The sequence below is a fragment of the Microcaecilia unicolor genome, chromosome 12, assembly GCF_901765095.1.
Source record: "Microcaecilia unicolor chromosome 12, aMicUni1.1, whole genome shotgun sequence".
Taxonomy (NCBI): domain Eukaryota; kingdom Metazoa; phylum Chordata; class Amphibia; order Gymnophiona; family Siphonopidae; genus Microcaecilia; species Microcaecilia unicolor.
In genome coordinates this window covers 75,434,027-75,446,336 of record NC_044042.1, presented here as the reverse complement: position 1 = coordinate 75,446,336, position 12,310 = coordinate 75,434,027, and the positions used below count along the sequence as shown (strand labels likewise).

Genomic DNA, 12,310 nt, shown 5'->3' with positions numbered 1-12,310 from the left:
CAAAGGCTTGTTTTAGCAAGCCTTCTAGCTTCTTATCCCGTAGGTCTTTCAGGGCAATTCCCCCCTCCACCGGCAAGGTGGTCTTCTTAGTCATCGTCTTAACCAGGGAGCCCACCCTGGGAAGCTGCAATTTATCTCTCTTCTCTGGAACTAACGGGTAGAGGCGAGTCATGGCTCTTCCCTCTCTCAGCCCCACGCCCGGTGGCAACCCATTCTGTTGTAATCAGGAAAGGCCTTAGAAGGACCTGTAAGCCCCCTCATGATCGATGAAGATGGAACTCCTGACGCTGAAGCAGAAGGCTCCTCAATGGAAAGCATCACCAGTGCCTCAGAAATAAGAGTACCAAGCTCCTCTTTATGAAACAACCTCAGAACTTTTAAATCCTCCTTCTCCTCCTCCTCAGTATAGAGCTCTCTCTCCTCTAACAGCTCCTAGGATGGCTCCTCTGAGGTCACATCAGATCAGGAGGGAGAAGCAGAAATAGACTCATCTGCCCACTCCTGGAGGTCTAAATGATATCTCTTAGGAGCTGGAGGGGCAGCAGGGTGTGAAACTGAAGCACCTTGTAGCAACTCTGACTATCCCTGCTTCAGTAAATAGGCCTGGTGTAAGAGCAATAGAAACTCCAGAGAAAACAAAGATCTCAATTCAGTTGAATGCTCTGTTGGGCCATGAAGCTATAAAATGATGGCTGTGCTCTGTATGTAATCAGCCATAGGCTGCTCCTCATTGCCAGTCAGCCCTGACAAAAAGGTGCCCAATCCCACACTCTCCTGCATCAAACTGCGCACCGACCCTGCTGGAGAGCCCTAAGACCCCAGCATATGCCGATGCTTCACTGAATCCAAAGATGTGCTGCTGCTGCCCACCGGTTCCTCCAAGGCCCGTGAAACTCCCAGCTTGCACGCGTTGTAACACCCTGACGCCAGCTGGTGGGTCCCACAGCAGGAACACCGTTTAACTGCCAGTGCATGGTCGCCGAGAGGGGGGGGGGGGGGGCAAAATTCCCCGGGCCCGGGCCTCCAAGGGGGGCGGCAGCGGCGGGGGGAGGTGGAGGCGGGGCAGTGGGGGTCAGAGGCGGGGCGACCTTGCCCCGGGCCCGCCCTTGCCCTGGGCCCGGTCTAGTCTCTCGGTGGCCCTGCCTCCGTGGGAGTTGCTATTCACCCTGTCACCAGCGCAGCACATCATGTCCCAAGCGGTGAGTCAGGATCCCTCCCCTGCACCAAGTAGAACTTGCAGCCCTTCAAGCGGTTCTGAATCAAACTTTATACAGACTTACTACTGGCAGCTGCTCCCCCCAAGCTCACAGTCTTACTACAGATGAGAAAGGCTCAGGACTGATACTCTGTCCCATATTCTTCAGCAAACCTTTTTCTTTCTCCTTTTTTTTTTTTTTAAGATTATTGTGCTGGAAAAGGAGAGCTCCACAGGAAACAGGGGAGAGGTGATGGGAGGGAAGAAGTAAATTCACAGTGTACCACAGACAGGGATCTGAAGACCTACAGATATGACTCTGCAGACTCAAGACACCTGCAAAGCTGAACTGGGGACCAGTTGACCAACTGGATCAGGAGCAAATCACCCAGAACTACAGGCTGAAAAGTCTGTCCATCCACCAGCTGGAGATATAAAACTGAAAACTGAGCTGAGACATATCTCTCTTTGCATCTAGTCCAGCTCCTCAGCAGTGCCGTAGCGAGGGTGCCTGACACCTGGGGCGGGTCGCCGCTGCGCACCCCCCCGGGTGCAGGGCACAGCGCCCCCCCTCCGGAGCGCCCCCCTCCCCGAAACGCACCCTACCTTTCAGCGGGGGGGGGGGGGGGGGGCAGGCGGGAAGGCCGATCCGCCCCCAGTGCACGTCACTGGGAGCTGCATCAGCTCTGCTGCTTCCCTGCTTTCTCTGCCCCGGAACAGGAAGTAACCTGTTCCGGGGCAGAAAGAGCAGGGAACCAGCGAGCCGACACCCCCCCCAGCGCATGCACCCGGGGCGGACCGCCCCACCGCCCCCCCCCCCCTTCCTATGCCACTGCTCCTCAGTATTTTCTATCCCTGCCTGCAGGTTGATGGACACAACTATCCCACAGGTCCTGGAATAGTGGGAAGATATGTAATGGAAGTTCTGTTACTGCACCTATTCCCAGAATAAGGTCAGCCTTCCTCCTTCATCCTTTCATTGTTTGGTGTCAGTGAACCTGTATTTCCTCCTCTCAGGACCCAGTTTCCCTGTGGCCATCTCCTGAGTCCTCCAGTCCAAGAGGTGGCAGGTTCTGTATCCCTATGCCCATCCTCTGAACCCTAGAGTCCAAGTGTTGACAGGCTCTGTATCCCTATGCCCATCCTCTGAACCCTAGATTCCAAGAGGTGGCAGGTTCTGTATCCCTGTGCACATTCCCTGTATCCCCTAGTACTAGAGGGGATAAGCTCTGTTACTGCACCCATTTCCAGAATGAGGTCAGTCTTGTCCCTTCGGCCTTTCTGTTGCTCGTTTGGTGTCAGCAAACCTGTGTTCCCTCCTCTCAAGATCCAGTTCAACCCTCTGCATCTGTGTGTGCGTATGAAGGAAGCGAATGTGCTGCCAGTGATGCCCCCGAGTAAACATGCAAGCCAAAGGGACGTACTCACTGTTTCTCTGCAATCTCGAGGTCTTTCTTCTGGCTCTGCAGGGCTGCCTCCATCTGCCCCATCTCGATCTGAGCATTCCCGATGCAGCTGTGCAGGTTCCCGATCAGTTCATGCCGGTTGGGCACGTCCTCATCTGTCCACTGCTCCACCCGCTTCAGCACATGCTGGGCCTTCTTGCAGCTTCCCTCGGGGTTGCTGTGGGTCAGCACTGCAAAAGAACACAAAGCGAGAGGTCCAAGAGGGCCCCATTAGTGCTGGTGGAGTGCTGAATATGCACAGAAGCATCTGCCTCCGTTTAGTTTTTCCAGTCTGACTTAATTCGATTCTTGCTTAACCCCATTGTATATATGGCAATATAATTCTGATGCCCCTAACAACACAGGAGTACGCCATATCCCATTGTACAATGGAGTGAAACCAGGACTGGCTCAGCACGGACTGGGAAACATATTGTGTGACATCACTTCCTGGTGAGGCCAGACTGGTGTTGTACAGAGTTCCAAGTATGACATGCACCAATCGGCCCCATCATTTTCCATCCACAGTGCTCAGGACACATCCCAGCAGCCAGCCATAGAGTGTGACTGTCTGTAGGCTATTTCCTCATCCAGGACTGGATTTATATATTCCTCTCTAATTCTCTACCATCCTAGGAAAATCAGTATGCAAAATCCTATACTGCAGGGTATATTCTGCCCAAGGGGGCACATTTACAGCCACTCCCCAATCTTCAGTGGACTCTCCCCCTCAGCCTCGCACTCTAGAGGTTTTTCTAAACCAGTCATTTGGGGGCACATCATTTGAACCTATGCCGCTAGTCCTATATGTAATCCAATACCCAGTCTCTCTTGCCCTACTCAGGTATCTGTTCACAGAACTGCCAAGTTACCCATTCCAGGAGGGAGACTTTTTGACCAGTCCTGGTTTTAAACTTACTTCCTTCCCAAAGCAGTGTAGTATTTGTTGTCCATGATGCTATCCATTGAACTGCAGGTCCCATAATGCACCAGGATGAGGTTGGCAGAAATCCAGGACTGGCCAAAAAGTCTCCCTCCTGGAATTGGTAACTTGGCAGCTCTGTACATATGTATATCCTTAATAGCTTTCCCATCAGCACACGTGTGCCTAGCCTTTCTCCATTATCTTCTGCCCCAGTGGCATAGGCCAAACCAAGTTTTTGGTGGGGCCTTAGGTTAACTTGTTTGGGCACAAGGTAGTGCAGATGTTTACATCACTTCCTGTTCTCCTCTAATTGGCCTGGGGAGCTGCCACTGACTGGCAGGGCCTGATTTCAAAGTAGAGAGGCAATGGCCTACCCAGGCCCACCTGTTGCTATGCTCTTGTGCCCTCATATCATCATATCTAGCACTCGGGGGTCACTCAGTCACAGGGGTTTTTCCCCCCTTTTCTGTTAATTAATTTATTTTTTCATCACCATAAGTTCATTGGAACAACCGGGCCTAATCAAGTTCATTTCACATGAGCCTGGGACAGTCAGTGTCAGGTACCCCTAGCTACAGACCTGTTTCATGTCAGCTTCCCACCCAGAGACATGCTCTCTTCTTAGTCTGAACGGTTCATAGGGTGCTCAGTAGAGGAAGCATTGCTTTATACCCATGTAGGCCTACACTTACACATGTCGATCTCCTCCAGGCTCTTCAGGATGTAGCGTGTGGGATCAGAGGGCTTTGTCTTCTTGTTCCTGCTCCACTTCTGTTGCACGAACCTGCGATCCCTCTCCCGTGCGTAAATAGGCTTCTGCTGCCTCCAGAACTCTGTGCGGGTATCCAGATAGGTGATGCCACCTATGATCAAGTCTCGGAGCTTCAGCCCTGTTTTGCTGTTACTGTTCACCAGGTCTGCACAAATACGGATGGTTGCAGTCAGGAGGGAGGGAGAGAGAGAGAGAGAAAGAGAGACAGAGTATCATGACATCAGCAGCAAAAACCCCAAAATGCCCATGAAAGGGCTTAGCAACAGCATTAAAACATCCTATCCCCAGAAATTTTTTAGGGCGTCATAGGTGAGGGCATCGCTCCTTTCTGCTTAAATCTCTTTTGGATACTGCAAAGTGAAACAATCATTGGAAGAGCAAGCTGTGTTTTTTAATGGAACTGGTATCATTAGGTTAATAGCTGACAGCAGCACAGGGTGGTAATTCCTCTCGTTATACAGTAACCAAATGTGCATAGAAGTTAACTTTTAGCCAACAAACACTATAGAGGTCTGAGCAGTCACATATGGACTCAATATTCTGGCATTTGTCACCACTGAGATACTGTAGACATTGGGCTGTTTTATCAAGGATGGTAGAATCCCAGGGAAAGATGAGACCTGGGCTGAGATGCTGTATGGGTGTTCAGCATATAAATCACTTATACAGGCAAAATGATTTTCTACAGTCGAATGTGGTGTGGGTCACTTGGAGATGTTGCAGGCCATCTTTGAACCCTACTGGGGAGGTAGCTGAGAATATGGAGCCCAGGCACCACCCTGACATTTAAGAAGCACATGACAGATAAAATCACAAGTTCAGGGTAGGGAATGGCAGAACACTCTCATTCCATGAGGTCCTTTTACTAAGGCATGCTAATGATTAGTGCAGGCTACATTGCCATGCAGCTCATTATATTCCTACTAGCCGTTAAGCCCGTTAAAACAGGCGAGATTTGTGTTTTGCAAAATGCAATAATTCTCACCTCCATCCATCCATGTCCAGCAAACCTCCTCTCTCCCCTGCCCTGCCCTCCCCCGATCCATGTCCAGCAACCCTGCTCTCTCCCCTACCCTCCCCCACCATGTCCAGCAGCCCTTCTGTATCCCCTGGCCACCCCCACGTCCACCAACCATCCTCTCTCCCCTGCCCTCCCCCCATATCCAGCAACCCTCCTCTCTCCACTGCCCTCCCCCCATGTCCTGCAACCCTGCTCTCTCTCCCCTGCCCTCCCCCCCATGTCCAGCAGCCCTCCTGTCTCCCCTGGCCTCACTCCGTCCACCGACCCTCCTCTCTCCCCTGCCCTCCCCCCATATCCAGCAACCCTCCTCTTTCCCTTGGCCTCCCCCCCTGCTCTCTCCCCTGCCCTCCCCTCATGTCCAGCAACCCTTCTCTCTGTCCTGCTCTCTCCCCATGTCCAGCAACCCTCCTCTCTCCCCCCTGCCCTCCCCCCATGTCCAGCTACCCTCCTCGCTGCCGCTCCCGCCCCCTCCGTATTGGGCCCCCTGCACTAACATGAGAGCGCTTCTCACCTCCGTGTGAAATCGCTGCAGGCAGCAGCAGATCACTCTGCTGCTGCCTGCAGCGCTTCCACACGGAGGTGAGAGGCGCTGTCATGTCAGTGCAGGGGGCCCGATACATTTGAATATTGAGATGGCTGAAGTGGAATGGCAAGATAGTTGTGACAAGTGCCAAAAATATTTCAAGCCAAAGAACGCAGAGTGAAAACCTTCATCCTTGAGCAAAGTTGTCAGGTAAGCCCTGTCCGTGTACAGGCGACCGAGGAGTTTGCGGACTGTTTTCTCGCTTCTTGCCACAGTCTCATCTTTTTCCTTCTGCTGTCTCAGATCCCTCTTGGAAAGCAGGACATGAACTTTCTGCTTGGATTTTTTAGTCTGGCATACAGAAACACAAAGGGCATGGTTAAGAACATCACAGACACATGCAACCCTGTCAGCATGCATGCATCAGCTGGGGTCTATCTAGGCTGCTCATTCAGGGGTCATTTTCTAGTCAGGGTACTAGGTGGGGCAAGTGGCAGCCTCCATCTTCAAGCTGTAATAGGACAAACGGAAGTCAGTTCAAAAAGGTTCCAGGTCAGCGATCTGGCTTAGCCCAGTGCAAAATCACCACTGATTTTGACTATTCAAGGCTTCTGTTGATCTTGGTTTCCTATGATTTCTGCTATGCTGTGTGTGGAGCTATCCTCAAAATTGCACGACTAGAAATGGATGAGGTTATCTTATAAATACATGTTACAATCTTTAATACTCAAAATGAGCAGTTAAAACACCCCAAACCCTAAAGCTCAGTTTTGTCTCTGCCTTTTTCATCTGAACTCTCAATCACTACCTTTTGGTTTTTATAAACAAGCACAAATAACATTTATAAACTGTGACAAATAAGATTACATTACCTTATAACCAGGGTTCTGAACCCAGTCCTCAGGACACAGCCAGACAGTCAGATTTTCAGGATACTCACCATGGATATGCATGAGATAGTTTTGCATACAATTGAGGTACTGCATACACCCTTATCTCATGCAAAGTCATGGGATAGGAGGCCATGTCCTTCTATGGATTAGGAATTGGTTACTGGAGAGAAAACTGAGGGTAGGGTTAAATGGCCATTTTTCTCAATGGAGGAGGGTGAATAGTGGAGTGCCACAGGGATCTATACTGGGACTGGAGCTATTTAACATATTTATAAATGATCTCGAAAACAGAACCATGAGTGAGGTGATTAAATTCGCAGATGACACAAAACTATTTAAAGTTGTAAAAACACATTTGCATTGTGAAAAATTGCAGAAAGACCTTAGGAAACTGGAAAACTGGACATCCAAATGGCAGATGAAATTTACTGTGGACAAATGCAAAGTGATGCACATTGATAAAAATAACCTGAATCATAGTTACCTGATGGTCTACCTTAGGAGGTAGCACTCAAGAAAAAGATTTAGGTGTCATTTCAGACAATATGCTGAAATCTTCTGCCCAGTGTGCAGTGGTGGCCAAAAAAGCCAACAGGATACTAGGAATTATTAGGAAAGGTATGCAAAATAAGACCAAGAATATTATAATGTCTCTGTATCGCTCCATGGTGCAACCTCACCTTGAGTATTACATTCAATTCTGGTCGCCGTATCTCAAAAAAGACATAGCGGAATTAGAAAAGGTTCAAAGAAGAGCGACCAAAATGATAAAGGGATGGATCTCCTCCCCTATGAGGAAAGGCTGAAGAGGTTAGGGCTCTTTAGCTTGGAAAAGATGGCTGAGGGGGGATATGATTGAGGTCTATAAAATCCAGAGTGGTGTAGAATGGGTAACAGTGAATCGATTTTTCACTCTTTCAAAAAGTACAAAGACTAGGGGACACTCAATGAAATTACATGAAAATACTTTTAAAACAAATAGGAATAAATATTTTTTTCAATCAAAGAATAGTTAAGCTCTGGAACTCGCTGCCTGCCAGAGGATTTGGTAACTGCAGTTAACACATCTGGGTTTAAAAAAAGGTTTGGACAAGTTCCTGGAGGAAAAGTCAATAATCTGCTATTGAGATAGACATGGAGGAAGCCACTGATTGCCCTGGGATTGGTAGCATGGAATGTTGCTAATATTTTGGTTTCTGCCAGGTACTTGTGACCTAGATTAGCCACTACTGGAAGTAGGATACTGGGCAAGATGGACCAATGGTCTGACCCAGTATAGCTATTTTTATGTTCTTATGGGTAACTGAAAACCTGGTTGGCTGGGTGAGTTCTGAGGACTGGGTTGAGAACCCTTGCTTTATACAGAGGCGCCACTATTCAACTGCGATATATCCAGTTATAGTTAACTTAAAAACTTATGTGGTTGAGTTCATGCTGTAAAACATACACAGAGTGGAGGAACAGCCTAATGGTTAGAGCACTGGCTGAGAACCAGGGGAGCCCGATTAATGCCACTGCAGCTCCTTATGACCTTGGGTAAGTCACTTATCCCCCTGCTTACAAAGCTACTGGTGCGCTAATGGGCTGTGTCGGCATTGGCGCACGGCTTTGTAAACAGGGAGGTTAACCCTTCATTGCCTCAGGTACAAACTCAGAACAATACCTGAATGTACACTGCTGCAATAGTGTTTGAGCTTGCAGAAACTTTATAAAGTAAAATATTCCACGGGTGAGGAGCCACTTACTGAACCTTTAATACTGTTACCTTTAAGAGGGATGTGGTCTCAAGGGCTCCTTTTCTTGTTTTCTTCCTGGCCTACTTTGTGGATGCTCCTTGGGGAGGGTGGGGTGGGCGAGTAATGTTTTTTGGTTGTTGAGGTTACTAAGTTTTGTCCTTTTATCTTTGCATTTAATAAAAAAATGATTTAAACATAAAAAGTAAAATATACCACCCAATATTTAAAACAATTTAACTAACCAGAAATGGCTCCTGGCCAGTTAAATGGCACTTAACTGCCTATCTGGCAATATTCAATGGGACACAGCCGGTTATCTCCTGCTGAACATTGCCGTTTAGCACTTAACAGATAGCCGGTTATATCACGCAATATAACCGGCTATCCATCAATATTCAGTGTATTGCCAGCCACGTTTGGCAGCCAAATTAGGCCACCAAAATAGCTGGAATATCTTTGCCCAAAAACCGGCCAAAAAACACCCAGATATTCAATGCCGGTCAACGGAAACATCCTGGCATCGAATATTGGGGCTCAGCTCCGACCGCAGTCTGAATATTGGCCCCATAGTGGTTAAACTAAAATTGGTCATCTATATCAGAGGTATTTCAGTGGCTCCTCCAACTCCTGCCAAAGATAACTATTGTTTGGGCGACTTGAGTTAATTGGTTTATTGGGTGGAAATTTTAAAATGTACGATTTGTATAGTTAACTCCTGAAATTGCCCAGACAATTGTTTTGAACATCATCATCTCTGTTTTTGTCCCTGTGTCTTTGTGTTTTAGGGGGAAGGAGTGGGAATGCCTGGGCTTTATAGGCCTGCTGTCCAATGGACTCCATTTTGGATTTTTGGTCCCAGCTTTGCCCCATTGCATGTATGAACTTGTAGTTCACATTTTCAGAAGACAAGTAGGAAGTACAAGGGATTAAAACCAGGATCATGTAGAGCGCACGCGTGTTGGACAGACCTGAAATAAGCCAGAATACTGGGAAGCTGCTTATAAGTGGCAGGATTTAAGTACTAACCATGTCTGCATTACCTTTAAAGCGGTGCACTTCAAACTTTTATCCAATATGACCTCATTTTAACATGTAAAACTTCATGTAACCCCACATGGTGGTGAAAACAAAAAATCAGACACACCTCCGAGTCCCCCCCAAACTTAACCAAAACATGAAGGCAGCAGCAGCAAAGGTGGTGGCAGTATCAGCAGTCAGCACAGGACCCTGTGTGTCAGTGTGCCCTCACAGACCCCAGTACTCTGCACGGGTTTCCAGTCTAACAGGAAGCTGGTGCAGGAGAATGGGGCAGGGCTGGTGAATAGTTCACTGGCTTGCAGGCCACATTCTGACTGCCACTACTGGGCATAGGTTACCATAGAGGTCCAGATGAAAGGAGAGCAGTCCGGTTTCAGTGACTGTATCTACTGGATAATGTGACCCTATGTGGGGACCCAACCACAGTTTGAGAACCACTCCTCCAAAGGGCTTCACAATCCCCAGCAAACATCCACTGTCAAGAAGCTTCTAACCCAGAGGTTCCCAATCCTGGTCCTGGAGGCACCCAAGCCAGTCAGGTTATCCACAATGAATATTTATGATAAGAGATTTTCATGCACTGCCTCGACTACATGCAAATGTCTCTCATGAATATTAATTGTGGCTATCTTGAAAGTCTGACTGGCTGGGGTGCCTCCAGGACCAGGTTTGGGAACCACTATTCTAACCTACCCTTTTTCCAGCCATGCCCAAGCTACCTGTCTCAAGATGCCATAAAAAGAACATCTCTGCCTGGAGTCAAGCAGAATGGGTTTGTTGTATGGACTCAGGATGAGAGAAGGCTTAACAGTGATTCCCCTCTCCCCTCCCCACCCACAGCCCTCATTCCAGTTTTGAGAGTCAACACCATTGCCTCACCTCTTCTTGCCTTTTAAAGTAGGACAAGTCACCTTTGTTCTCCAGCTTCACAGAGGAAGGGCCTGCAGATGTAAAACTGACTCTCGGTTAATATGTCAAGGACGATGACGTAGGAGTTCCCAGCGGGCATCAGAAGGTGACAACGTACTGAAAAGGAGTAAATCAGGGCTACCTTCTTCTGCTCCAACCCATGAGAGGTCCACAGAGCAAGTCCTGGGGAGGGAAGGGAGAGGGGGTGGCAGGTACCATAGTGGAAATGTCTTCAATGCCCCTTCCACAACCCAAGTTTAGATTATGTTTCCTAAGACTAGTATTCTGCTGCTCATCTTTTACCCCTGGATTCAGAATCACCCAGGATATCCTATCCCCATCAGGGAAAACCCATACCTGGTCTCACAACGGGAAAAAAAAAACATTTAATACATCGCTGAACCCTATCTCCACAACATGTGGCTAAAACCGATGTTCCCTCAAGTTGTGTGGGAGTCCTCCAGCCTTATTCCTACCAGTGGGGATGATGCTTCAACATCACGTTTTCAATCACAAATCTCAAAAAAGATATAGCAGAATTAGAAAAGGTTCAAAAAAGAGCGACCAAAATGATAAAGGGGATGGAACTCCTCTCGTATGAGGAAAGGCTAAAGAGGTTAGGGCTCTTCAGCTTGAAAAGAGACGGATGCGAGGAAATATGATTGAGGTCTATATAATCCTGAGTGGTGTAGAACAAGTATAAGTAAATTGAATTTTTACTCGTTCCAAAAGTACAAAGACTAGGGGACACTCAAGGAAGTTACATGGAAATACTTTTAAAACAAACATGAGGAAATATTTTTTCACTTAATGAATAGTTAAGTTCTGGAACTCTTTGCCGGAGGATGTGGTAACGTCAGTTAGCGTATCTGGGTTTAAAAAAGGTTTGGACAAGTTCCTGGAGGAAAAGTCGATGGTCTACTATTGAGACAGACATGGGGAAGCAACCGCTTGCTGTGGGATTTGTAGCATGGAATGTTACCATGATTTGGGTTTCTGCCAGGTACTTGTGACCAGGCTTGGCCACTGTTGGAATCAGGATGCGATGGACCATTGGTCTGATCCAGTATGGCTACTCTTATGTTCTAATAACTAAGGACAGACAGGTCCTTTGGAGTACTGCAGAACCTGCCTGTTCCTTGCTATTAAAAATGTGATGTTGAAACAGCTCCGCTACTGGTAGGAATGTAGGTGGAGGACTCCTGCACAGCTTAGAGGGAACACTGGTTAAAACCCATGTGCTGGGTCTAGAATCCTTATTTTCCAAACTGAAAATGAAATGCTACTTTGGGGGGGGGGGGTCTTAGTCTTCCTCCAGTTCTTCACCAGGATGAATCCCCACCCTCCACACAAGCACATATTATACACAGGATAAGAGGATTTGTTCAGTAAATGTAACAAGCTCAGCTGCTGAGCGCCTTCTGCTGTTTTATACTGACCGTTCGAGCCCCTACATCAAAGCATCGGGTGGCAGGACTGTGCCCATGGGGGCATCTGATGCCCTTGCGCACTCTCTCCTGCATGAGGAACTGATCAACGGACTGCCAGGAGCGGACCTAGGACCGGATGGCATGATCACCTTAACACGTAGTCCACAAATGCCCGTAAGTTCCTTTCCAACTTACTTCCCACTGAGTTGTCAATGGCCTCCTGGGCTTTCTGGATGCCCAACCGGAACTCCTGCAGCTCTGGCCGCTGTCTGTACCCTCGGTGGTAGTAAACGAGAGCAAATTCAAAGTCTCCCATGGCATAGAGGGTTTCTGCTTTTTGGTAGAGTCCCTACAATGAAAAGATAGTGTGATATTGGGGTGTAAAAGGTGGTATATCCTTATTTGTTTATTTATCTGAGATAC

The 12,310-nt window shown here is 48.0% G+C and overlaps 1 protein-coding gene across 2 annotated transcripts in view; it reads right to left on the bottom strand.

The window, feature by feature from the left end:
* Window positions 1-12,310, bottom strand: part of TTC25 (tetratricopeptide repeat domain 25) — a 63,259-nt gene that overhangs the window by 37,950 nt on the left and 12,999 nt on the right. For both annotated transcript variants that reach the window (XR_003943996.1, XM_030221119.1), the window contains exons 3-7: window positions 12,083-12,236; window positions 10,428-10,489; window positions 6,067-6,232; window positions 4,258-4,482; window positions 2,624-2,831 (exon numbers count right to left, since the gene is read on the bottom strand). Coding sequence is in view for 1 of the 2 variants with exons in the window: in XM_030221119.1 (XP_030076979.1) it covers window positions 2,624-2,831; window positions 4,258-4,482; window positions 6,067-6,232; window positions 10,428-10,489; window positions 12,083-12,236 (815 nt within the window). In the remaining variant the exon portion in view is untranslated. The remainder of the gene's footprint in view (window positions 1-2,623; window positions 2,832-4,257; window positions 4,483-6,066; window positions 6,233-10,427; window positions 10,490-12,082; window positions 12,237-12,310) is intronic.